The sequence below is a fragment of the Tauraco erythrolophus genome, chromosome 1 (assembly GCF_009769465.1).
Source record: "Tauraco erythrolophus isolate bTauEry1 chromosome 1, bTauEry1.pri, whole genome shotgun sequence".
Classification (NCBI taxonomy): domain Eukaryota; kingdom Metazoa; phylum Chordata; class Aves; order Musophagiformes; family Musophagidae; genus Tauraco; species Tauraco erythrolophus.
The window spans coordinates 40,520,304-40,548,279 of NC_141465.1; the positions used below are offsets into that span (position 1 = coordinate 40,520,304).

At 41.2% G+C, this 27,976-nt stretch overlaps 1 protein-coding gene across 2 annotated transcripts in view; it reads right to left on the bottom strand.

Annotated features, from left to right (window-relative positions):
• The window catches only part of SYTL5 (synaptotagmin like 5), a 62,643-nt gene that overhangs the window by 30,323 nt on the left and 4,344 nt on the right, over positions 1-27,976 (bottom strand). For both annotated transcript variants that reach the window (XM_086608637.1, XM_086608628.1), the window contains exons 2-5: positions 17,823-18,038; positions 4,964-5,079; positions 3,507-3,639; positions 1,483-1,608 (exon numbers count right to left, since the gene is read on the bottom strand). In XM_086608637.1, the coding sequence (XP_086464763.1) occupies positions 1,483-1,608; positions 3,507-3,639; positions 4,964-5,079; positions 17,823-18,038 (591 nt within the window). The remainder of the gene's footprint in view (positions 1-1,482; positions 1,609-3,506; positions 3,640-4,963; positions 5,080-17,822; positions 18,039-27,976) is intronic.

A 27,976-nucleotide genomic window follows, 5' to 3' on the forward strand; every position in this document is an offset into this window, starting at 1 on the left:
ATTGATGCTTTATGTGAAAGTCAAGCAGGGCAATCAAACCTAAAGGCTATTTTTACAGACTACTTCACTCTACTTACCCTTCTAAGTCTGCACACAGAGCTTTATCAGCTGTTGAATTCTACCACCCCTAACAAAACTATTTTATTTCATTTATGGCTAAATTGCATGACAACTTTCTTGCAGTCTGGCACATCAGAACAGCTGCACAGATCTCTCACAAGCATTCTTTTGTCCTTATTCCGGTAAACTCTTAGAGTTTAACTTAGAGAAAGTTACTTAATATTGCATACCCTTAATGTTAAGCAGCAGAGACACCAGATTCTTAAGTTTTTTTCTCTTAGATCCTTCAATCATCTCTACTCTATTCAATGAAAGGAAAAAAAAAAAGGGGGGGGGGGGGGCAGAAAACCAGCAAAAATACTACTTCTGTTCTCATAAAAGTCAGGTATGAATCTGGTTAGATATAGAAGGCATAATTAGCTTAGTCAAAGAAAATTTAGTGAACTGTGTATCGATTAAAGAAGAAAAATTAGCTTTAAATCTGATTTGGCTAGTAAGTGCTGAAGCATCAAGTGGAAAAAAAAATCAAATTATCAAATTTCAAGATGATCATCACCATCAACTTCAGGCATGTTGCAGAACATGCAGCACTTGGGCTTTGGAATTGTAGGTAACAGAGGGAAGCAAGTTCTTGCTTTAACAAGAAAGCTCATCTGTTGGTGAATTAAACTTCATGATGTTCCCTTTACTTGACATCCTGCGTTCTTGTATACCTATTTGGAGTCTCCCAGGAAAACTGTTTGAGAGCTAGAAATTTCTATTTGATCTTATAGCAAATTATTTTTCAATCCACGTTGTAAAATTTCTAGGTGGGTGCACCTGAGCAAAGAATGTGGGTCTACATCCAGCATAGACTTTCCAATCGAACAAGAAAAACGCGAGCTGTTTGTTTGGCTTCATTTTGGAGGTGGGACGTGAGAGGAATGTTGCATCTGGCATGTTACAAGGCTATCAGAGACAATAACAGAGATCTCTTAAGCCCAGAAGAATGATAAATGGAATTCTATTAGAAATACCTGGGACAATAATCATGGAAAAAGAAGAGCAAATGGAGCCTTTGAAGAAGAAAATATAAATTATAATCAATTATCATGTCATTACTGAAGAAAAACCTTGGAACAAAGGGCCTCAGTTCTGTAACATGAACACAGTTCGTCAATTAAAAGCCAGAAAACAAAAAACAACATACTGACAGCAATCACCAATCGAGCACAAGGAGAGAAAAGGAAGATGGATGGAGATAATTTGTGGGGTTTTGTTTTTTTGGGGGGGTGTGTTTTGGGTTTGTTTTTTAAAAATAAATGCTACTTCTCAGATAGTATTAATGTTGAGCATTCAAAGACAAAATGCAACACAGAGGACCAGCACACACCCCTCCTAGGTCAATCCCAGCATGAGCTGTACCAAATTTCTGCTGCTTACCTCTCAGAGCAAGGCGTTGACTTGCCACTGTGCAGACTTTGAGCCTCAGCATCTGAGCCTGCGTACCTTTCATCTTCATCTTTTTCATTTCTACTTTCTCCTTTGGTAACTGCCCTAATTACCCTCCTGATGAAAACAGAGAATAATAGATTTTAAAATTGTAAGGTTTCTCCAGGAAACGGCAGTCTGACTGAAATGCCGTGATGTGCGCATTTGATTAATTTCGTCTATCTGACATACAGACGCCTTTGGATATTACGGTCAATAGAGCAACAAATCTGGTTACCAAACTGATTTCTGTGAACAAGAGAAAACACCATATTTGCTATAAACTGCATTTTAAGACACAAAGCATTAAAATATCCCTCCTACTCAACATGAACCAGAAGCGCCTTTTGTGAAAATTCCTCTCTCAATTTTATTTTTCTTACAGTTCACACATAGCAACGTATTTTTGACTAAGTATGTGTATTTTCCTCTAGCAAATTACACTACATGCATTTTCTCTTAAATATTTCTTTGCAATTTCCACAATTAAATGCATCAACGGCCCAAGCATGCTATTTTTGGAAAACATAACATCACCGCCTTACCCTGCAACATGTGGCCTAATAAGACAGAAATGAAAGACATTAAATAAAGTTTTGCAAAGTAATAGTATTCTTCATAGACTTACAAACAACAGCAGACTGTTAAGTTATCCCACAAGACCAAGTGTCAGGAGGCGTTGGCCCCAAAATGGCTTTGCTAGAACAAATCCACTCATGAGATACATGAATGTGGAACCTGAGGGAGTAAGAAGGAGCAAGGAAGGAAGAGGAGGAATAATGAACTACTACTAAGAGAGGCCACAAAATATAGCAGGAAAAGCAGGCCTAATTGTTTTAGCATTAAGTTTTCTTTATGGAGAATGTCACCACCAGAAAACATTTAAGGCCACAAACTGAAAAATGATGAACATCACTAAAATAAACAGACAATCATAAAAAATAATTGTTTCTCATAGAGGAATATGACTAACAGGTTCGCACAAAGGATTTAAATGAATATAGGATTAGAAAACTAAACTTTGATGCACTCTTACTATAGTTGCCAATTAGAATGATTTAGACTAACATCTAGGGTCCTGTTATAGTAGATTCCCTAAGTTGGTTCTTTCTTCACCTTAATTTGAGAAGCCAGAGGCATTCCGATGCTTTTTTTCCAATATTAAAGAGAGATAAATAACTCATGTTAATTTGTGGAGTCATTGAAACAAGTCATTCCATACTCAGCTCTCTTCAGAAGTAAAAAAGCTGTAGAAAGCTATCTACCTACCCTATATTTAGGATTCATAATAAAACGTGTTCTTTCTTCCAACAGAAGCAAAGTTTTTCAACCACCAACCCATGGAGCTCCAGCTACAATATGAACATTCATCCGATTTTTCTTCTCATGCACCCAATAACCTCAGGTTACTTCCAGACACCACCTAAGCAATCTCATATTCATTCAATGCATCTGTCTAAGTCCCCTAAGAGTAAGCATGCACGCCTCTAAGAGTATAGCCAAACTGGGGTTACACGCATCAATGAGACTGCAAGATGACCAGCAACATATCTGTTTATTCACTGTCACACGCACAAAGAAGGAGCACTGCTTGACTGTTAGACTGAATTTGCACAGTTGGAAGTTAAAGGAAAATTTCACTTGTGAATATAACCAACCAGTATACATAAAAAAACAGGCCCTCTGAATGCTATTTTTTGCATTTGCTTCTTCAGCAAACCAGCCTTTAGGGACACCCCAAGCATAAAAAAAGAAAAATCCAGGAGTGAAATTGCCTTTTTTCTGCTCCCTTTATAGCTGAAGAGTAATTACTGCTGCATTTCCTAGGAAACAGCAGTTTAATTATAGCACTTTTAAATGAAGACTGTTTCTAATGGAAGTTTGAGGCTGATGTTGAATGCTGGAGAAACTCAAAATCCATTCGGTCATATACAGCTAGTACCCAATTTATTGGTTTCTAAGAGAAAAGGCTTTACCCTATCTTTTTAGGTCCACTGAAGACTGATTTATGCCCAGTTGTGGAAGAGACCGATGCTTCTGGCCTTTTTTCTTCATTCTCTTGGGGCTGATCTTTAAATGTTCTTCTTTCATCCTTACTGGAAACCGTATCTTTCGTGAGAGGGGAAAAAAAAAAGAAAAAAAAAAGTGTCAATGTTTGCTCAAAAACCCAGCACATGTCAAATAACCTACAAAAATATATTCTCCATTTTTCAATATTAAATAAAACCATATGATAAAATATCATGCAAAAAACACCCTCTTAAGTTTCTCATTATCAACTCTGAATTTATCACTGACAACATTTAATAACTGAAGGACCTGAAATATAATTTTGTGGTGTACAATACTTTGTGTTAAATGAAATTATGATCTCCCAATTAAAATGCTTGTTCTACTAGGAGCAAGGTGTGCGAAAAATGGCTTAAATATATTTTTTAATATATCTATCAAATAACGACGTAACAAATCAAAAAATACCCAATTTGACAGGCTGTAAAACATCAAAACCCAAAGAATGTCAGATATTTGCTGGTTTGGCAGTTTCTGAAGGACACTGATATTGGCAAGATCAGCATTTTGCCAAGCAGTATATTCGCACCAGGCATTTTTCCAATGGCAGTAAACCAGTCCTTCTCCCTGCGAACCACCCGTAACCATCATCTTCCTACTGAAAGTGATAAATGCTACATCTGAAAACAGGCTACCTAAATAACAGCTCCTGTGCAGCGTGAAGTAGTTAAGTGAAGACAGAGGCATCAGCACTCAGGAAAAACTCCTGTTCCTTAAACCAGTGGTCCTGTGGTACCATGCAAGGCACATGGTACGTTTGCTGTGCTTGGTCAAGACAGCACGGTCTTCTGTACTTAGAAGCACAGGTGCAATTTATTGGAGATATATGGGCAAAAGGAAAGCCAAACGAGAACTGAGAGGTACCAAGTAGTCTGGATGTAGCCCATGCTCCAGCATACAGGATAGGATATAAATGTTATCTTTCTTATTCAGAGTTGAAAAATAAAAATGGAATACTTTTTACACACCAGCATCACAAATTGAGAGCCAAAAACAAAAAATGGCTGAGTTTAGATCTCTGCATACTGCCAAACTTCCTGGCAGCAATTGAGAATGAACTTTTAGAGTCTCTGCTTCTGGCTTCGGAGCTGAGTAATAATGTCCACCTGTTTGGACAGTGAGATTTTAAGCAGCACTCTATCTCCACAGAGTTACTTCTTCATTCATCTATAGTCTACCTTTCCTAAATATTAATTATTCACAAATTACTGCATAGTAATATCTAAATATGAAATTAAGATTAAAATACTGATTATACTTACACCTTCAACAGTGAAGAACAAAATTCAACACAAGTTAAACACTCTGGAAACAAGGTTTGAGTGTACTAAGTGCAAGCAAATCTCTTTTTTGTGGTCCCTACCTGGGAATTTGCGTAGGATAGACTGTCTGACAACATCAGTTCCAAGAAGATTTGATTGTTTGAAGCGCTTTGCTCTCTCTTCAAAAAACCATTCTCCTGTCACTATCCGCAGCTGCCTATATGGGAAAAATGAAGAAAGCCAAGGAGAAGTGCACATTAATGAACTTGCCCAACCAAAGCTACTTCTTAAACCCTTAGGTCATCATTCAACTGTCATGCTCACAAACTCTGGACAACATCTGCACAGTTCAAAATAAAGAGTAAAAAGACTGATTGCAAAGCTTGGGACAGTGGGATGTGTAGCAGAAAAATAATATCATCTTGCCTTGTGAATGAAACATAATTTTCAGTACACGGAAATTTACTTGGCAAAAAAAAGTGTTTCAACCACATTCACCAGATTTCCTTAGAAAACATGTAATATACTATCTCCCTAGTCTTACGGATAGCGAACTACTCAACCGCACAGTTTTCAGTATCTCCAAAACAACAAGAAATGTAGAAACAACAGTGGATGGAGGGAGAAAAACCCCCTACCAAAGCTCCTGCCGGACATGTCAGCAGTTCATGGACACAACCTGGCTATATACAGCTTGCTACAAGCATATATAGACATATATTTCATCTCTACATTTCATATGCTGCCCCTATATGTAGTTTCTTCACATGACAGTGATGTTATGAATTCACTGTCTCAGAGATTCAGAACAATGAACTTTTCTCTTTGCTACTGTTCTGGATAATGCTGCTTTTTCTGGTTTCGAATTCTCTTATGTATACTAGCAAAAAAGAAAACTTGTACTGGCATTGCTATTCTCCGTAGGTATATTTTTATCCTGATTGCTAGCCTTTTCCTGAATTAGTTTCATTATGGTAAAGCATGACCATTGCTACTGCCTCACTATGTATAGTTGATGGCAAAATGCTACTAATAACAAAATCATAGAATGGTTTGGGTTGGAAGGGACCTTAAAGATCATCTAGTTCCGGTCCCCCTGCCACAGGCAGGGACACCTTCTACTAGACCAAGTTGGTCAAAGCCCCATCCAACCTGGCCTTGAACACCTCCAGGGATGGGGCACCCACAACTTCTCTGGGCAACCTGCGCCAGTGTTTCACCATCCTCAGAGGGAAGAGTTTCTTTCTTAGATCTAACTGAAAAAAGCCGTTGCTCCTTGTCTTATCACTAAATGACTTTTTAAAAATCCCTTTCCAGCTTTCTTGTAGGCTCCCCGTAAGTACTGGTACGTTGCTAAAAGGTCTCCCCGGAGCCTTTTCCAGGCTGAACAACCCCAACTCTCTCAGCCTGTCTTCAGAGGAGAGGTGCTCCAGACCTCAAATCATCTTTGTGGCCATTCTCTGGACCTGCTCCAACATGTCCATGTTCTTCTTGTGTTGGGGACTCCAGAGCTGAATGCAGTATTCCAGGTGGGTCTCACAAGAGCAGAGTAGAGGGGCAGAATCACCTCCCTCAACCTGCTGGCCACGCTTCTTTTGATACAGCCCAGGATACGGTTGGTTTTCTGGTCTGCAAGCGCACATTGCCGGCTCATGTTGAGCTTCTCATCCACCACCACTCCCAAGTCCTTCTCCTCAGGGCTGCCCTCAATCCATCCTCTGCCCAGCATGCATTTGTGCTTGGGATTGCCCCAACCCACGTGCAGGACCTTGCACTTGGCCTTGTTGAACTTCATGAGGTTCTCACAGGCCCACTTCTTCAGCCTGTCAAGGCCCCTCTGCATGGCATCCCTTCCCTCCAGCATGTCCACACCACCACACAGCTTGATGTCATCAGCAAACTTGCTGAGGGTGCACTCAATTCCACTGTCCATATCACTGACAAAGATGTTAAATAGCACCAGTCCCAATACCAGACCCTTCATCACAGATACTCAAATAAAAATCCTAAAATCTAATACATTAAAAACTGATTTATCTCCAGACATGATACTGCTTTCTTTAAGCTCAATAAGAGAACTTATTTTCAAACCTATGCCAGAAAAGAAATCATGCAGTCTCTTGTGCATGAGAATTACTACAGATGGATTTAGAGCACTGATCAACATCTTTGCTATTAAATTACTTTCGAGTCATGCTTGAATGGAGAGTCTGACTTGGGAAAATAGTAAAAATTATAGAACAAGATCCTGTTATCAGTAAAAAGACCCGAATATCATCAGTTCTTCCTAACCTATTAATGAATCATGCATCTTTGCATGAGTCATTAAAAAAAAAAATCGAAATCCAAAACATGTGCCCACAAGAACAGAAATAGAAGATTATTGCCTTATCTTCTTGTTGCAGACTCCTAGTGACAAAGCCCTATATAATTCATCATCACAATCAGTCAGTCATTAAGCAAGGCATTAAATAAAATCTCTGCACTTCCACTCAGAGTTTTTAAATTACATTTGTTAGACACAAACACTGGAAAAGATTCATTGCATTAGAACCTACACATGGTCTGGCTAGTATGATAAACATTTTTTCTCTGAACATGTATTCTTGCAATTCATTTACAGCATGTATTTCTCTGTGCAGTTATTTTTACATGAAGTTTTACAGCAAGTGCAATGCTTTAGATCAAAACATAAACCTTTCAGACCTTTGAGTACATCATCATATTCCATTGCAATATAAATGACACATTACACTACAGTATGAACTACATGGTTAATTCATTTTTTTCCTCAGTTACTCCCAGGTTTGACCATAAAACTCTGCAAGTGTCATTTTCTCCCTGGATACAGATTTTATTCATCCCTAATAAGTTACAAGCAATGTGTAACTTGATTGAGGTCAATCCCCACCTCCTTATCTAGACAAGTGCCTTCACCCTTCTCTGAGCTCAGGACAATCCGAAGGAGGAGTGACCTATGCCCAGGGCTTCAACAGTGTGGGAGGCTGCCCCATGCAAAGCTCTAGGCTTTTAGAAGCAAAAATTTGTAATTATTTCCATACTCAACCTTGAACTGTGCCACCCGCCTGGGCTGCTGTGGTTCATGGAGAGGCAGCCCCTCTGCCACAGGGTCCCCGGAGAGCCACCTCCTACATTTTCTGGCCGGATGTGAACAGTGATGAAAGAAAGAAAACATTTCTGGTGTCCCCTGTGTCACAAGCACCCAGGGGACCTCAGCCTGGGCAGAACAGTGGCTGAGACCAGTGTGCCTGCTTCTTTTACTGTATATTAGTCTTATAATCTGATGAAGAGATTCAATCTTGCAGCAGCACCAAGGGCTCAAGGAGGGTCATGGGGGCTGGAGAGATCAAAGATGCTACAGCCAAGGGAAGAATGGTTGAGACAGTTGTAGGAGGAGGCCAGGAAGGAAGAGGGTGGAGGACTTCTGGGCTGTGCAAGGGAGCATCAGTGGGGGTGCTGTTGGTGGAGGGAGGAGGTCCTCCCACAGTATCCATTCCTGGGAAAAGGCCTTCCTTTCCTCCTCCTCTCCACTATGGTATGCGTCACTCACATCCTTAGAGCTCACCATCAGTCTTCCTCTCTCTGTCCCCATTCATCCTCTGACATCTCAACAACCTCTCCTACTCCCCAATTTGGGAGTGAGGCAGGAGTACTGTGGAGAAGGACTTTCTCTTCCTCTTGCCATCCCCTTGTAATAGTAACTGCTGATCCCATACTCATCTTCTTCACAGTCACATAAAGCTGTTCAGGGAGGAGACAGGTTCATCTATTTGCGCAACAACAGTTGATCCCTGTATGTTCTGGCAAAGGATAAATAAGCAATCTACTTTTCTTCGTAATCTCTCTCTGCAGGCAGTAACCTGCCACCATTAAATAGTCCCAAATTATGCAGCTGGTCTCCTCTTAACCAAAGAAGCCCAAGGTCATTGCTTCATGCTCTGGCAAACACAGATCAGATCCCCAAGAAAAGAGGAGGGTGCGAAAAATCTCTTTTTCAGGCCTGAGCAGGCAAGGGAGCACAACAGCCACTGCACCAACAGAGCTGAACCATGTGCTGGTTCAGCTAATGATGGTAAACTGAATTGCCCATCTTCATGTGGCTGATCTTATTAAGTAGTAGTAAGATCTGCATTTTATATTGAGGTGCCAGCTCCTTGGCACGGTTACTTTAAGGAGACCCACACCCATTCTGCTCTGACTTCACTGAGAGAACCAGGTCTGAGGTAAAACACAGACAACTCCCTCAACCGAGGCATCAAACACACAAATAAAGAGAGCCTTGGCTTGTTTTAGTCAAGTGCTCCACCTCTCTAGCCAATCCTGCTATCCACAGCAAAGGGGAAAAAACACCAGCCATCAATAGCCAGCCATTGCAAGCATCACACGGAACAAGTCTAGAAGCCTCAACTTTCACTTCAGACCTTCATCCTTATTATCATCAATGTTACCATTAGTCTCGGGATCCTAACTTCAGCTGGCAGTCCTCTTTCGTGAAAGTATCCTTACCCAACAGATCACCTCCACAAAAATAACACATTCTAATGAAATAAGGGGAAAAACCCTAAGCTCTGCAGCTTTGAATTTCTAATGCACTAATATTGGATGTATTTTTCACATATACTGAACAATTCACAGAAAGATTAATGTTCGTGTTCTCTTAATCATTCATGCATGTCAGGAGAACCTATTAAAACAATTTTTGTTCTACACATAAATAGAAATTAATTTAGATTAAACGATTGCCCAAGTCTCTGACTTGAAGTTTGAATTTCATAATTACATTTGACATTCTGAATCAAAAATTGAAGAGCGAGAAATAAACAGTCTTATAATGTTATTTTCATGCATTTATAATTATGAAAAAGGGAGACTGTCTTTCCTACTGAGATAGCACATATTTCTTCTATTTCTGATACAGGACTTAAATGAACCTTTCCCTCCTAAATAACTGTTTCAGCAGGAAAAGAAACAAGGCCGTTTACTCAACAGTACATCAAACCAGTACTTGCAGGTTTGGGTTTTGTTGGTATGGGTTCAAGGGCCATACTGACTGTAAATCACAGTATGTGCATACATTTTCTTTACTATCCTTTCTCAGTGTTAGCATGTAGCATACAAAGTAAAACATATGCACGTGTTCTACCAAAACAGTGTTTAGACCGGCCTTCCAAGGTGTGCAACAGTTACTGAAGTCAGTAGCTTTAGAAAGATGGAAAACAGCATTACAAATTGTAATGGTAGCAATTTGTGCATGATTGCTCTTTCCTATACCCAAAACAGGTAGGAATTTTTTTTTTTAAAAAAAAGCTCGTTCAAGTAGCTAGGCTTAGTACCAAATACTTTAGGTATCTGCTAAAGTCCTTATACGTTAATTACTGATCCATCTACTCACATCATCATGTGAGAGGGAGTATGTTAGGTTTCACGCTTCTTCTCCCTCTATGATCTCCTACTAAAGGGATTAACTTCACTAACGCACTGCTCAGTTTAAAAACGCAACATAACCTCTGGCCTATCCCTGCCAAAAACTCAGCTTGTTATTTTCCAGTCTCATTTTTGCAAGACACTTCATGGTTAAATGCCCTATCATAAAAATTCCATTTAAGATGGAAAGTCCCAATAGTTACTTTTAATAATTTCTTTTGGGAAAAAACCCAGATTGGTAAAACAACTTCACTGTCTGATCACGCAGCCTAACCCACATCCACAGTAGAGCACAGAGATTTAGTCTATCTTCCTTTCCCTCTTATGTTCCACAAGTTATTCTACTTCCTCCATGGCAGTGAAATTTGGAAACCAAACAGCAAGACCAAAGGTTGGCTAAAATGCAGCCTATACATGAGCGTATAAACACACACACATCTTTGTATGTATTCAATTCCACAGAGTATTTTCTACAACACAAATTAATTCCAGAGTAATTTTTAATATGCTATGAGGCTATTAAATAGAAATTTTTGACCCTATTAAAAGAAAGCAAACTTGCTCAGAAGTTACTAAAATATAAATTATAAGAAAATTGAAAAGCATTTGCATACTAAAACATTTGAAATGCCTCTATTTTTAGGCTCCTAGTGGGAATTAACGTTACTATGATACTGATGAATTTTCGTGACACTTTAAGACAACTTAAGTATTTCAAATATGACAATAAATTTCCAATTACTGCTTTGTTCTGCTGTAATAACTTGGACCACCTAGGCATTTTATCTCTCTGAAGAACTCAATCAAAATAAAGGCATTGTTCGCAGATATCTAGACACATTCGTAATGAGAAATACAGACAGCATCAAGACGTAAAATCAGCTTCTCAGCAGACTGCTTAAAGAACGTGATTTCCCTTAACCTATTGATCATTTTAAACGTCAAATTTTAAAACAAACTCACACGTTTTAAGAAGATGCAGGGAAAAAAGTGACCTTAATGGAAATTTTCTCTTCTGGCACCTAGGTTTGAAAGCTCCTGATGACCTCAGTTCCTGTATGCAGGGAATGGAACAGAAACCTTCCTCTTTCATAAAGTGCATCATTACATACAGGCTTGCTTTACCTCATTAAATACTACAATGTGACCATCAAGCACACAATCATATAAATAAAGACTGTCTTGTTCTCCACCCTGACTAACTACAGAATTAAGTGTTTGGCAGAAGACTTAGCTCTAACCTTTCTTCACCTTTAAATGCTTTATCTTGCAACTTTATATTCTGGCTGGTAATAACCTCCATGGTGGGGAAATCCCTTTAATTTTCTCTTTGCGGACATTCAAGAGGAATATCCTTTTTCAGTAACTGTAAATTGTAAGACAATTTATGTATCAACCTCAGTTTGACATACTCAAAAATACTGATGAACATCTCTCACTATTCACGTTTGAATACCTTTCCTTAAATTCACTAAGGCTCTTTTTGAAAGTGTTTTAGAGTGTAATCAATGTGTTGTAATGAGCTTCACATTCACCACAAGCTGCTTTTTAGGCAAGTCTGACTTCAGAGAAATGGCAGATTAAATGCTTTAAAGATTGCTTTGAAGGAATAAAGATGTTCTGGTTGACAGATAAACATTTATATAGTATTAGTAAACAAACATACTACTATGTAATTTTTCGTAGCTGGGCTATGTGACAGTCCTTTTGCTGTACTACAGGTATCCCAAACTCTTGTGCTATGAGTAGATAGGCAGGACTCAAGATGCCTCGAAGGAAGGAAAGGTCAAAAGGTATTAAATGAAGCAACAGGCAGAAGCTGGTTGATATTATTTTCATTTCCTCTTATTGCCTCAAGACATTTTTGTTTCAGCAACCATTTTGAATTCTGTGTAATTCAAGTGATTTCTGCAGTAATTTCTGTAGTACTTGTCATCCTCTCTTTGAATGAGCACACTCAACACCCAGTAGCAGACCTTCATCACTGATACCAGATGTGATGCAGTAGGCTTTCCAACAGCTGAAAAACTTGCTTCTGAACATATTGCTGCACGCATAAGCGAAGACTATATAACAGGACTTACAGAGGTTACTATCATCACCACCACTTTAAGTGGCACTTAACAGACATTCTTGAGGACAATTTTGGCAGAACAGCCAAGAACTAGTATAGCACCAAGCACCAAAACTGGAAAGAGTTAACGAAGGCCATGAATCCTTCTCCCTGCCTTTTCAGGGTCTCACAGTATGTACGACAACATACATATGTGTTAGCACAACAGTATAATCTGGCTCTGCTAATGGAACAGCACAGCAGGTGCTAGAGTCTATACAAATATTGACATTAACCAAGTCTCATCAAGGTTGCTAAAAGAAAATGACAAGGGAAAAAAAAAACAGGTTTCCTAACACTTTTTGCAAAGCCACTAGTGTGGCGAAACATTTAAATTTAACAGACAAAAACCCTGTATGCAGATAAAAAAAAAACAACCAACCAAACAAAAAACAACAGAGTTGTTCTCCTCTTCTGCCTTTTGTTTGCTACTTATACAGCATAACTGTCTCTTAACACTGGATTCCTATTTTCTTTTCCTTGCCATCTGCCTTTTAATCTTGCCAAAAGCCCTATTCAAATTAACTTAAACAGCTCCTCCTTTAAATGTAATTTAAAATGCCTAAAATTTCCAATTTTCCCTGCATTTCTCACTTAAATGATGGAGGAAAGCATAACTGAAAGAATTTAAATTACACACAATGATTTAACCGAAATACCCATCTCAAACTTTCATCTCTATACTGCCCACACAGAAGATAATCTCTCTGCGTACTCCTAAGAGTGTAAAAGGCATTTTACAGATCATTAACTGTCACTATAGTCTTGCAAAAACACTGGATATGAATAAAATGAAAGGACAGCTGGAGTGCATGGAGCTGCACCTGGGAATGGATGAGGTGCCAACTGAAAGTTTATGGGTTAGGATTAAAGGGAGAGCAGGGACAGGGGACATAGTAGTAGGGGGTCTGTTACAGACCACCTGACCAGGAGGACCGAGTGGATGAGGCCTTCTACAGACAGACGGGAGCTGCCTCACTTTCACAAGCTCTGGTCCTCATGGCGACTTCAACCACGCTGATATCTGTTGGAGGGACAACACAGCAGGGCATAGGCAATCCAGCAGGTTCCTGGAAAGCATTGATGATAACATGCTTCTCCAAGTGGTAGAGGAACCAACAAGGAGAGGTGCTTTTTGCTGGACCTTGTTCTCACCAACAAAGAAGGGCTAGTGGGGATCGTGACACTCAAGGACAGCCTTGGCTGTAGTGATCATGAACTGGTGGAATTGAAGATTCTTAGGGAAGCAAGGAGGGTGCATATCAAGCTCACTACTCTGGATTTCAAGAGAGCAGACTTTGGCCTCTTCAGGGATCTCCTCGCTAGAGTACAATGGGATGAAGCCCTGGAGGGAACAGGGGCACAAGAAACCTGGTTAGTATTCAAGGATCACCTCCTCCAAGCTCAGGAATGGTGCACCCCAACAAAGAGAAAGTCAGGTAGGAACACCAGGAGGCCTGCATGGATGAACAAGGAGCTTCTGGACCAACTTGGACACAAAAAGAAGGCCTACAGAGGGTGGAAGCAAGGACAGGTAGCCTGGGAAGAATACAGAGAAATTGTCCGAGCAACCAGAGATCATGTTAGGAAAGCTAAAGCCCTGATAGAGTTAAATCTGGCCAGGGACATCAAGGGCAACAAGAAAAACTTCTATAGATATGTCAGTGATAGAAAGAGGTCTAGGGAAAACTTAGGCCCTCTCCGTAAGGAAACGGGGGACCTGGCTACCCAGGATATGAAGAAAGCTGAGGTTCTCAATGACTTCTTTGCCTCAGTCTTCACTGGCAAGAGCTCCAGCTGCACAGTCCAAGTCACAGAAGGCAAAGGCAGGGACTGGGAGAATGAAGAACCACCCACTGTAGAAGACCAGGTTCTAGACCATCTAAAGAACCTGAAGGTGGACAAGTCCATGGGACCTGATGAGGTACATCCACAGGTCCTGAGGGAACTGGCGGATGAAGTTGCTAAACCACTATCCATCATATTTCAGAAGTCGTGGCAATCTCGTGAAGTTTCCAATGACTGGAAAAGGGGAAACATAGCCCCCATCTTTAAAAAGGGGAAAAAAGAAGACCCAGGGAACTACAGGCCCATCAGTCTCACCTCCATGCCTGGCAAGATCATGGAGCAAATCCTCCTGGTGACTATGCTAAGGCACATAGAAAATAAGGAGGTGATTGTTGACAGCCAACATGGTTCCACTAAGGGCAAATCCTGCCTGACTAATTTGGTGGCCTTCTATGATGAGGTTACAGCATTGATGGATAGCGGAAGAGCAACTGACATCGTCTACCTGGACTTATCCAAAGCATTTGATACTGTCCCACACGACATCCTTGTCTCTAAACTGCAAAGACATGGTTTTGATGGATGGATCACTCAGTGGATAAGGAATTGGCTGGATAGTCACACTCAAAGAATTGTGGTCAACAGTTCGATGTCCAAGTGGAGGCAAGTGAGGAGTGGTGTTCCTCAGAGGTCAGTACTGGGGCCGGTGCTATTTAACATCTTTGTTGGTGACATGGACAGTGGGATCGAGTGCACCCTCAGCAAGTTTGCAGATGACATTAAGTTGTGTGGTGTTGTGGACACGCTGGAGGGAAGGGATGCCATGCAGAGGGACCTTGACAGGCTGGAGAGGCAGGTCTGTGAAAACCTCATGAAGTTCAACAAGGCCAAGTGCAAAGTCCTGCACGTGGGATGGGGCAATCCCAAGCATAAGTACAGGCTGGGTGGAGAATGGATTGAAAGCAGCCCTGAGAAGAAGGACTTGGGAGTGCTGGTGGATGAGAAGCTCAATGAGCCAGCAACGTGCACTGGCAGCCCAGAAAACCAACTGTATCCTGGGCTGCATTCAAAGAAGCGTGGCCAGCAGGTTGAGGGAGGTGATTCTGCCCCTCTACTCTGCCCTTGTAAGACCCCACCTGGAATACTACATTCAGCTCTGGAGTCCCCAGCACAAGAAGGACATGGAGCTGCTGGAGCAAGTGCAGAGGAGGGTCACGAAGACGATCCGAGGGCTGGAGTACCTCTCCTCTGAAGACAGGCTGAGACAGTTGGGGCTGTTCAGTCTGGAGAAGAGAAGGCTCTGGGATGATCTTATAGCAGCTTTCCAGTACTTTTTTACAGTGGAAAATACTGTTGATTCACGCTCAGCTTTTCATTCAGTACAATACCCAGATCCTTTCCTAAGGAACAGCTGCATAAGCTGTTTTTATCCTCATCTTATGTTTCTGCAGCTGTGTTTTTGCCCAACTGTAGTACTTGCACATGCCCATAGGGAGCCACCACTCGCTTTTCTTCAAATCACTTATCTGAATTGTAAGCATCACTTTGAATCCTAATCCCGTCCTTCAGCATGCCTGCAGCACCTCTCAGTTTTATGTCACCTGCACGTGTTAACAGGCAAACTCATCTGCTGCATCAAAGTCCTTAACTAAAATACTTAATGGTAAAAAGCCAGGAAATATTCTGCTCTATACCACTGCTTTTGGATTGCTTTGGGTTTTTTTGATGGTGAAATGTCCATAACTACTCTGAGAACAGAGCTCTATAATTTTCCAGGCAGGTCTGCAATCACACTGACAGAATTTATTCTAGGGCATAGCTCCCTTTGTTTATCAGCTTATTAGAATGGCACAAGAGAAAGTATCAAAAGGTTCATTTAAGTCAAGTTATAAGATATCAACAGATCCTCCTCTATTCATGGGATCTGTCACCTTATCAAAGGAGGAAATTACATTGGTTTTGACATTATTTGTTCTTGAGTCAGCTCTTACTCATTGTCCTGTCATCTTCTCTCGGCTTTCAAACAGCATAGCAATAATTTGTTTCAGTATTTTTAGAGAAATTAAGTTAACCTGACAGGGTCAACAAATCCCTTGTTCTTCTCTCCTTCATTTTTAAAGAATAGCATTGTGTTTGCCATTCTTCATTCTCTCATCTCACCTCCACCCCATCATTTCTGAAAGACACACCACTGAGTTCACCTAACGGACTGACTGAAGCATACTACAAGGACCTCAGACAGGCACATGCCAATTTAAAAGCATTTCACAAAATCAAGCACTTGAACATGTTTCATCTTAAGAAGAGGTGAGACATTGTCTTCTGGATGTGCCCCACCAGCTGCAAAGAACGTTAAGGTATCTAGCTAAGCACAGATGTTAAACTTCTAAAGCTAAAGTTAGAAGACACAAATCCTAAAACTCCATGTCCTGCTGTATTAATTTTTCACTGACTGTCTAGGTAGCCAAAGTCTGACATAACTAGCAATTTGAGTTCGCTCTCTGATATAATTTACACAAAGCCTCATTTTTCTGATCTCATTAGTTTGATTGTCTTTTAAAAATATCCCTCTGAAATTATTCTGATTCTTTCCCCGTTTAACATGATTATTTTATCATGTCTTTTTCTTATATCATCCAGTTCTTACATCAGGGTATATAACTGAGTTTTATTACCAAATACATTTCTTCTTTTCTTCATAGTAATCTTACTGAGTCAAGGTACAAAATCCCATATTACCATACCAATCGGGTGAATTATTCTTCTAAGTATATACAAAATAAATATCTTTGAACATCTCTTTTTATTTATTCACTTGATATCTTATGTTAGAATACTGATTGCCTGCTTTCAGCACTGCGATCTGCTACCCTCCTTCGCCATTCCCCATGCTCAATATTCCAACAGTGAGAAATGCGAAGATTAATCTATCCCCTTTTGTTTTCCCTCCCACTATAGCACAATTTACTTTAGAACACTCATTATAAATACAGCTCTGTCTCTTCATGCAGAGAAGTTCGGTTACTATAAACACAGAAAAAAAGCAAGGATAGAAACATGGATTGAAGTGCTTGGACTCAAAATTTTTACATCTCTCTCCTTACAAATCCACCTGCCACGTCAGTCAGAACATACAGAACTTACTTGTTCTTAATTCTGTTTTGTTAATTTTGAATTACTTGATTCTTACATTTATGTCTTCATAACGTCAATAGACTATCACCGGCTTATATATGATTTTCCATAATTTTCAGAGTACCTTCCACCAACCGCTTAGTAGAATCATAGAATCAAAGAATCATAGAATGGTTAGGGTTGGAAGGGACCTCAAAGATCATCTAGTTCCAACCCCTCTGCCATGGGAGGCAGAACATCACTAGTAGCTGTGATGCTTGCAGCTTTCTTCCGAAGGCAAGCTAGTTGAAGCTAGCTTTGAATTGGAAAAAAAGATACCGCAAAAGTGCAACAAATAAAAGCACCAGATAAGCCTCTTCCCTTGTGTACTTGTTATGCATATGCTTTTGTGCTAAGGCGATGTAAAACAGTAACACCAGCACAAAACTACTTACTCAGCAGTAATCTCTAAACGTGTTTATGAAAGCTGCACAACTTACGCAATCTTGGCACACACCGAGCATTTCCACTGCCCATCAGTTCCCACAACACGACACTTATTGCAGACTCGAAGTTTGCAGGTTTGGCACAGGTCTCCTCTGTCAAAGATTAAGCCCAGGCTTTTCTGACAGCGAACACAGACCCTGCTGTCATCCTGTTGACAATGACGGTTTCCACCTTTCCTTTTCACTTCCAGCAGCTCATTTTTCAATTTCCTAGAAGAAAATAAAATTTTTTAATTTGGAGATACAACTCAATGATCTGTAAGAACTTTTTAGCAAATTAAGATTTAGTGCTAAAAACTAAAGAAACAAATAAGTACAACACAAACATGTTTGTTTTTTTTTCATATTCGCTGTATTTTTTGACACACATATGACAAAGAAGAATAAGGCTATTCTCCACCTCTCAGACACACAGTCAAGAGAAAAATCCTGTGGTAGATCACTATAAGTAACTGCAGACAGCTGAGCAGTTCTGGACAATTGGTAAACCATTTTTGCTTGTCCCTTATCAATAATTCAAGTCATGCTGAGCCCAGGTTGACAGCAGCTCAAAACTGGGACAATCTTGTGCATCCACAGAAGGAAAAGAAAAAAACTGTTCCTGTAATTAGTGTGCGTTTAATACCATGCCAGTGTACAGTTAGCTAGGACTGCATATGCAATTCTGCACTGGCTATTCAAAGCCTAAAAAAAGCCCCAACCCAAAATATCTAAATAGATAGTGGTATTAAGCTATGATACCACAATTGAAGGAAAAAAAAAAAAAAGAGAATGTCAGTTTAAATAACGTGACTTGCAGATTACCAGTTCTGCCAGTGACTCTGCAAGATAAAAATATTTGCATTTAAGAAGACCTAATTTTGAAGGCTGTGATTTCAATGGTGCACAAATTGGGACCTTAATGAGAAAACAACCATAAGTGAGATATACTAAAGTACTATAAGTACTTAACATAAGTACTTATAACATAACTTATACATAACTTAAGTATTATACATAACTATAGTATAGTACTTATACATAACTTAAGTACTATAAGTACTATATTTCCAACAGCAAAAAAAGTAATTTGAGAGTCAGGAAGGATGACAGGAGAGGTAGTTTTCTATGCCTGTCTTTCCAAACCAGGGACTCAAGAAGGACCCCGTCATAACCCAAACCTCTCACTAATCGCTCCTTGTACCTTGATTCCTGACCTCAATTCCTGAACTTTCCCTCCCACGCCACAGGCTCTAGCTCCAACTCCTCCCACTCCAGCCCACAGAACCATCTACGTTGGAAAGGAGTATTGGAGGTCACCTAGTCTAAACTCACAGCCAAAGCAGGGCCAGCCAGACTAAGTTGATCAAGGCTTTGTCCAACTGAATCTCGAGTAACACAGTAATTAAGAGTAAAGAGGTTATAATGTCTCTAGGCATCTGTTCCAGAATCAGACTAACTTCATGGGTTTCTTTAAAAAAACAAAAAAACAAAAAACAAAAAACAAATAACCCAAACAAACAAAAAACAACACCACAAACAAAACACAAACCAAAAGAAACCAAAACCTTTCAAATATCTCACCAGAATCTCCTGCATTCTAGCTTGTTCCCATCGCCTCTTCTCCTTTCACTGTGTACCTCTGAAAGGAGTCTGGCTCCATTTTTTCTATATCATCACACTAATGGCTTAGAATCATAGAATGGTTAGGGTTGGAAGGGACCTCAAAGATCACCTAGTTCCAAGCCCCTGCCATGGGCAGGGAAATCCTCCACTACACTAGGTTGCCCAAAGCCTCATCCAGCCTGGCCTTGAACACTTCCAGGGATGGGGCAGCCACAACTTCTCTGGGCAACCTGTTCCAGTACCTCACCACCCTCTGAGTGAAACATTTCTTCCTTATATCTAATCTAAATCTGCCCTCTCTCAGTTTAAAGCCATTTCCCCTTGTCTTATCACTACATGCCCTTGTAAAAAGTCCCTCTCCAGCTTTCCTGTAGGCCCCCTTTAAGCACTGGAAGGCTGCTCTAAGATCACCCCGGAGTCTTCTCTTCTCCAGACTGAACAGCCCCAACTCTCTCAGCCTGTCTTCAGAGGAGAGGTGCTCCAGCCCTCGAATCATCTTCATGGCCCTCCTCTGGACCCACTACAGCAGCTCCATGTCCTTCTTGTGTTGGGGACTCCAGAGCTGAATGTAGTATTCCAGGTGGGGTCTCACAACAGCTGAGTAGAGGGGCAGAATCATCTCCCTCAACCTGCTAGCCATGCTTCTTTGGATGCAGCCCAGGATACAGTTGGTTTTCTGGGCTGCCAGCACACATTGCCGGCTCATGTTGAGCTTCTCATCCACCAGCACTCCCAAGTCCTTTTCCTCAGGGCTGCTCTCAATCCATTCTCCGCCCAGCCCGTACTTGTACTTGGGACTGCCCCGATCCACATGCAGGACCTTGCACTTGGCCTTGTTGAACTTCATGAGGTTTTCACAGGCCCACCTCTCCAGCCTGTCAAGGTCCCTCTGCATGGCATCCCTTCCCTCCAGCGTGTCCACAACACCACACAGCTTGATGTTGTCAGAAATCTTGCTGAGGGTGCACTCGATCCCACTGTCCATGTCACCAACAAAGATGTTAAATAGCACCGGCCCCAGTACTGACCCCTGAGGAACACCACTCCTCACTTGCCTCCACTTGGACATTGAACCATTGACCACAACTCTTTGAGTGCAACCATCCAGCCAATTCCTTATCCAATAAGCTGAAGACAGCAATTATATCTCACCTTTGCCTTCTCTTCTGAAGGCTAAGCAAACCCAGTTCCTTTAGCCTTTCCTTCTGCATCAGGTGCTCCAGTCCTCTAATAATCTTGACGGGCCTACATTGAATATGCTCCAGTATGTCAATTCCCGTCTTGTTCTGGGGAGCCTCAAACCAGAAATTGTACTCCAGATTTGATCTCACAGTTGCTGAATAGAGGGGATAATCGCTGACCTCAACTACCAATGTAGTCCTGTATGTGTTCAAAATCGTTATGTCCTCTCAACACTCGTCAGCTGAAGCTACATCCACTCAACCCCTAGGCTCCTCTTACCCTCTCATCTATCTCAACCTTTTCAATAAACAACCTACAGGTCCCCTGCTCTCTCTAGGCCCTGTCGGGACTCTCCCCTTCCCAAATCCCTCCTATCTCAAGCCCCTCCATCCTTTCAAACCATTTCTGCACTCCACTCTAACCCAGGGATACATGCTTCCCAGGGCCCCAGCTCAGCAGCTGCTAAGTTCTTTCAGTTTTACATGCCTGAGTGTTGCTGTGTCCCCATTCCCTCATCCTTCCCTATGTTCTTTCATGCACTGCCATCAGCCAAGAGCCTCCAGAGTCCCTCTATCACAGAGCACTCCAGGTCACTGAAAAACACAATCTCTGCATACACACAGATGCTTTGAGGGAGATTTAAAAAAACTGGATACTAGCTTCACCTAAAGATCAGTAAAAGGGTGTCAGGAAGAAAAACACTTTGGGAAGATAAAACCAACAAAAGATTACAGGTTGCACCCCAGTGAAGGAGGCTGGGAACATTGCTTAGGCCAGCAGGGACTAAGCTCTGACAGATTCAGGTTATTTGTGGATAAATTGCCTTGCTAAAAGGTTGGCTAGCATCTTGCTTCCCACTGGGATCCCACAAACAACAGCTGCTCTGCAGCCACCTGGCCTGCAGATGCTCAACTTCTGACAGCTTTTGAAAAAGGGCATGTCCATTCCCTCCAGGCAGCTACCACAAATCCTGTCAAGCATTTTCCTCTCCTAGCCTCTATGCAAAAGAGATTTTTTCATTCTGCTTTGGACCCTTCTTCTCCCACATTCAATCCAAACAGCCTTTCTCTCATGCCATAGCCTTCAAAAGCCTGTCCAGGCTTCACGAGCTTTCTTGGTACTTCGCTAAACGTTCTTGCAGTCTATTGATTGCATCTTACATCTACCTACCTCCTGCAGAGATACACTTAGTTACAGGTCCACGTCCACTTTCTTCTTCTGTCAGTCAGCCAGTTCCAAATGCAGACAGATGACCTACACTATGCTGCAATATTGCCATTGCGCACAAGGAAGGCAGACGATCACCACTTTTGCTACCCCCTCCTTGTATCTACCTCCTAAATAAGCCTGCCTTCAAACAGCAAAAGCCAATTTATCTGCTGCTGCTGAACTGAAAAGTGCAGCCAAATAAACACACATGGGCTCACTGAATTTCTCAAATCAATATTATTTGTCATCATAAAGCTATATCTTTTCAATAAAATAAACACATTCTTATTTAGAACCAGCTAAGTTATTAATATGGAAAATTCTTAGGGTAAGTCACAGCATTAGGGGATGAAGAGCATGCACAAGAACAACTTTTACAGTGCACTGTTCCCAAACGTTGCTAGGATCTTTGGAAGTTTTTCTACAATTAAACACACCCACTGTTACATGTTTCATGCTAAAACCAGCATTCAACAAAGCCCTATTCAGTAGGGTCTTATTTTAAAACATATAGAGGAAAAGAACAGCTAGACTTTGCCAAACTGCTCCTTCCCTGCACAAGCTTCACCTTTCCTACACTGAAGTCCACAACACAAAAACACAGAATAGTTGAGGAAGGGTTGGAAAGGATCTCTTTAGACTGATCTAGTCCAAACCTCCTGCTCAAAGTATAGTAAGTTGTATTAGGTTGCCCCAGATTGTTTCAACTGTTTCCAAGGATGGAGATTCCACAGCCTTTCTGCACAGGCTCACCCAGTATTCAACTACCCTCACAATAATAACTTTTTTTATTCTGTTCAGATGCAACTTCCTGTACTTCAGTTTGTGCCCACTGACTCTTGTCCATTCACTGGATACCGCTCAGAAGAGTCTGGCTCCATCTTCTTTAATGCCCATTAGGCATTTACACACATTTATAAGATCTCCCTGAGCCTTCTCTTCTCCTAGGCTGGATAGTCCCAGCTCTCAGTCTCTCCCAATAAGAGTGAGCCTCCAATCCCTTAATCATCTTTGTCTCTCTTCACTGTACTTGCTCCAGTATGTCACAGAATCACAGAATGGTTGAGGTTGGAAGGGACCTCTGGAGGTCATGTGGTCCAAGGCCCTGCTCAAGCAGGGCCACTAAGAGCCAATTGCCCAGGATCATGTCCAGTCAGCTTTTGATTATTTCCAGGGATGGAGACTCCACGAACTCCCAGGGCAACCTGTGCCAGTGCTCAGTCACCCTCATAGTGAAAAAGTGTTTTCTGATGTTCAGATGGAATCTCTTGTTTTCCAGTTTGTTCCCATTGCCTTTGGTCCTGTCACTGGGCACCACTGAATAAAGCCTGGCTCCGTCCTCTTTGCAGCCTCCCTTGAGGTATTTATGTATATTAATAAGATCCCCCTGAGCCTTCTCTTCTCTAGACTAGTCTCAGTCTAGTCTAGAGACTCTAGACTAAAACAGTCCCAGCTCTCTCAGCCTTTCCTCATATAAGAGATGCTCCAGTCCCTCAGTCATCTTCATGGACTCTGTCCAGTATACTCATGTGTGTCATACTGAGGAACCCAGTAACATTTTATCTATGAGGATCTTATGGAAGAATTCCCTGAAGTCTAAGCAGACAATACCCACTGCCCTCCCTTCATCTACCAGGCCAGTCATTTCATCATAGAACTTTATCAAGTTCGTCAAGCATGACTTCCCCTTGGTGAAGTCATGCTGATTACTCCCAATGATTTTCTTGTCCTTAATGTGCCTAGAAATGGTGTCCAGAATTAGCTACTCCATCACTTTCCCAGGGATCAAGGTGAGGCTGTCCATGCCCTTCTTGTACTGGGGAGCTCAGAACTGGACTCAGGACTCCAGATGTGTCTCACCAAGGCTGAGTAGAGAGGAAGGATCATCTCCCTTGACACTTCACCTAATGCAGCCCAGGATGCTACTGGTCATCTTTGCCACAAGGGCATATTGCAGGCTCACAGTCAACTTGGTGTCCACCATGATCCCCAGGGTCTCTTCTGCCAAGCTGCTCAGCACGCAAGACTATACTGATGCATAGAGTTATTCCTCCCCAGGTGCAGAACTTGATGTTTCCCTTCGTTGAACTCCAGGAGATGCCTGTCAATCCTTTTCTCCAGTCTGTCAAGTGTGCTAGGTTTCTGTGGTGAGGTTTTGGAAGTGGGGTGGGGCTGCAGAGATAGACCCTGTAAGGAGCTGCAAGAAGCTTCTCTTGTTCCAAGTTGGACCTGCCTCTGGCCAGGGCTGAGCCGATCAGCACCTCTGCGAATTAATATATTTAAGAAGAGGACGAAGAAACCCACGCCATGCAGGACCTGCAGTGAAGAGAGAGTGGGAGGCGGAGGGCCTGTCCCTCAGCCGTGCAGGCAGGCAGCTGCCCACGCTGGGCTGCTGTGTGGCTTGGAGCACGCTGAAGTGCCCCATTCCCAGGGCACGCACTCAGCAGTCTGTCCTGCTGGGACTGCCCAGGTTCGCTGGGCCAGTTGGGCCTGATGTGGCTGCAGCAGAGAGAGGACTGACATGTAAGAGAAACAGCCACACAGACACCGGGTCAGTGAAGATGGAACGGGATGAGGTGTGCTGGAGCTGAGATTCCCCTGCAGCCTGTGGTGACACAGCAGACGACCGCCCTGCAGCCCGTGGGAGAGAACCCCATGCCAGAGCAGAGCCCATGCCTGAAGGAGTTCATACAAGGCTGTCTCCCGTAGGAAAGGACCCCACGCTGCTGGGAGAAACAGTGGAGCAGAGATGCATCTGCAGTCCATGGAGAACTCTATGCAGGGCGGTTGGCTGCACCTGAAGAAGCCATGAAGTTCAGCCAGTTCAGTCTTCCTCACTATCTATTTACATAGTCCGTACTTCATCTCTAATATGTTATTGTCCTCATTGACAAACTGGTGGTGTCAAAAACCTTGCTAAAGCCAAAACAAACAGATTATCAGGTTGGCCAAGCATGACTTCCTCTTGGTGAATCTATGCTGACTGTTTCTGCAGACCTTCTTATCCTTCATGTGCCTGAAAGTTGTTTCCAGGATTAGTTGCTCCATCACTTTCTCAGAGGTTGAGGTGAGGCTGACCAGCCTGTAGTTACCTGGGTTTTTCTTCTTGCCTATTCTGAAGATAGGAATGACATTTGCTTTCCTCCAGTCCTCAGATGGCTCTCCCAATCACCATGATCATTCAAAGATTATCGAGAGCTGCCTTGCAATGACATTGGGTCAATTCCCTCAGCTTTTGTAGGTACATCTCATCATGGCTCATGGACCAGTTTGGTCTGTCCAGTTTGTTTAAATATTCCCTAACCTGATTTTCCTTCACTGAAAGCAAAATTACCTTGCCCTGGACTTTCCCAATGACCTGAGGGGGCTGGGATTCCTGAAGACCAGTCTTACCAGTAAAGACTGAGGCAAAGAAGGCATTTGTTCCTTTTGATGTTAAAAAGGCATTATTCCTACTATCCAGCAGTGGTGATTGCAACAGTATTTTCCACTGCTTATACGACACAATCTTGAATTCTTATCAGATGATAGCTGACCTGCCAAGAGCACGAATTCTGAAAAGTGTTTGTTTTCTTGTTTTTTAATACAGAGCTGCCATTGATGACTTTCAGGGAACCGAGATAAAATAAATCAACCCACAGCTTCTCTGCTCAATTAATCAAACAAATAAAATAGAAAAATTAAGAAAGCAAGCAATGTACGGACAGTTATACTGGATTTGAACTTTCTTTTGGGATTCCCTATACTATTTGTTGAATTGAACTACTGACTGACTAACAAATAAATTCAGATCTTAAGAAAATAAAGAATGAAACATCTCAAGGGCTAGGAAGAGTAGGAGGAAGTGAGTGAATCATCAGAAAAATCCATCATCATAATACTCTATAAACAATCACAGCATAGTTAGTGACACAGCACTGTATAACTAGTTACACAGTATTGAAAAAGAATAACAAGTGCAGCATGTAGCTGGCCTGACTTACCACTCACTACTCTTTATTCCCCAAGACAGGAACCAGCTGTATTATAAACACCCAACTTCCTTTTGCCATTCTAACATTTGAGGCCTCCTTAATTTTACAGGAATCTAATTAACCATGCAGTTAGATATTTTTAATCTCAAATATTAAACAAGAATTAATCTTTATCAATCCTCTCCTAGTCATATGAAAGAGAAAATAAACTCAGCAGAAGCCAATTTAATAAGCTGCTGGAGAAAAAGAATCTCATTGTATACTGAAGTTTCTAAACCATCTATTACAACACCTGTTTTATAGAAGATAGCTATTAAAAAGAAATTTGTAACTGTCAAGGATAGCAGAATATTTAGCCATTCCTCTATCTGTGAGTTTATATTAAGATCCCTCTACTGTCTGAGAAACTATGTTAAGTGCATTGGAGAAGAGTTCTGTTCTAACTAGTATTCCAGGTAATATTGAATGACTTAATCTAAACCTTTCCAAATGGGGCCTAAAAGGCTCATATAAAATACCAAATCAGGAAACAAAACCCAAAAGAAAACAAAAAAATACAAACAAACAAAAAACCAAACCAGACAGCCAACACTGAATTTGAGAAATGACTCAGATCCTAGATTAAGTCCATCTAACAAGTAAATATGAAAACTTGATGCCTTGAGAAGATGAGAAAAAAAACACAGGCAGCAAGGACTGCAATTCTCCAAAACCCCAACCGAGGAGTAGAAGCAGTTGTAGCTCTTGGCACAGTTTCCCACCACCTGCAAGAGGCACAAAAGAGGCCCTAAAAGAGTCTGACTCTCCTCTACTGACACTAAAAGTCACGAGGTAAAGGCATTCGTTCCCTCACAAATGCAGCCTCCAGAGATGGAGTATTCCCAAACTCTTATCATCCTACAAAGAGGAAGAAGCAATGAGAAGCCTTAACAGATCCATTTTTTTCTTAATAGTAAGCGTTACCCTAGAGAACATTTGCACCCCAAATACAGAAAAGCAGAATAGCTATAGTGCTGCGAGAGGTAAGGCACTCACTGCTCAAACCATTCACTTAAATGAATGCTATCATTTCCTCTAATTCTGTAAACATAATTGACTTGCTTTGAGTCCAGGCACTTTTTTTTTTTTTAAATACCAAACTGATTTTTTTGTTTGTTTGTTTCAGTAGGATTTTGGAAAACTTCATTTTGAAAAAAAATGTCTACTTCATCTCCTCTCCCCTTCTTGAAAAACTATTGTCAAATGGAATGCTATACATGATTCCTCAGCTTGATTTTCAAATTTATCCTGCATCTTTCTTCTTCCCATTTCTAAAACCTTTTTCATCTTAAGATGTAGAGTATCAGAATCCAAGTATGCCTAATTTTATTTTGCCATTCTGAATTTCCAGAGTTCGAAGAGTCATAAAACATTACAGTATGAAAAAAAAAAAAAAAACCACCAAAACTGTACTCAACCAACTATAATTAAAGAGTTCAGAAGGAAAAAAGTTTAAATATATGAAATTGCTCTAGTTTTGCACGTGTTCTTAAATTCTGTTTCCCTTCTGAAGCTGTGCAGCTGTTAACTTAGATACTAGAGAAGTTTTCTGTGCAGGAACCGGTATCAACATACTTCTGGAGACCAATTCCCAGTACCTCCTCCAAATTCAACCAGATTCCCTCCACTGTCCGACACAATATGTAGAAGTAACAGTAAATATTATTGATAGTTCACAAAAGGACGGGCTATTACCAACTTCCATTGAGATCTCCTTGCATTGTAAAATCTAGACATTTGAGTACCTCGAGTGGTTTTTAGGTTCTTGTTCTATAAGCACAGATTTTTGCATTTTGCTTATGTAACAGATTTGTATGATAAAGACTGTCTTAAGAATATCTGAGTATGGAGGTATATTGATGGCAACAAAAGGAAACAAGGAAAGGCAAAGAATATATTTGCAAAGGAAAAAAGAACCAGCATAATGAATGGCAGAACAGAGCCCAGTGAACAGAAGGAAAGGAGGCATGGGATCTGAAATGACATTGAATACTATAATGATGACAAACTTCCACCAATTAACCTTTTTCCGAGTAACTCCCTCATCTGCTCAACTAAAACCTGTTACTAAGATTTAAAAAAAAATAAAATACAAATTGCTTGTTGGTTTCTTACCAGCCTCTGAAAGAAATAAATTGT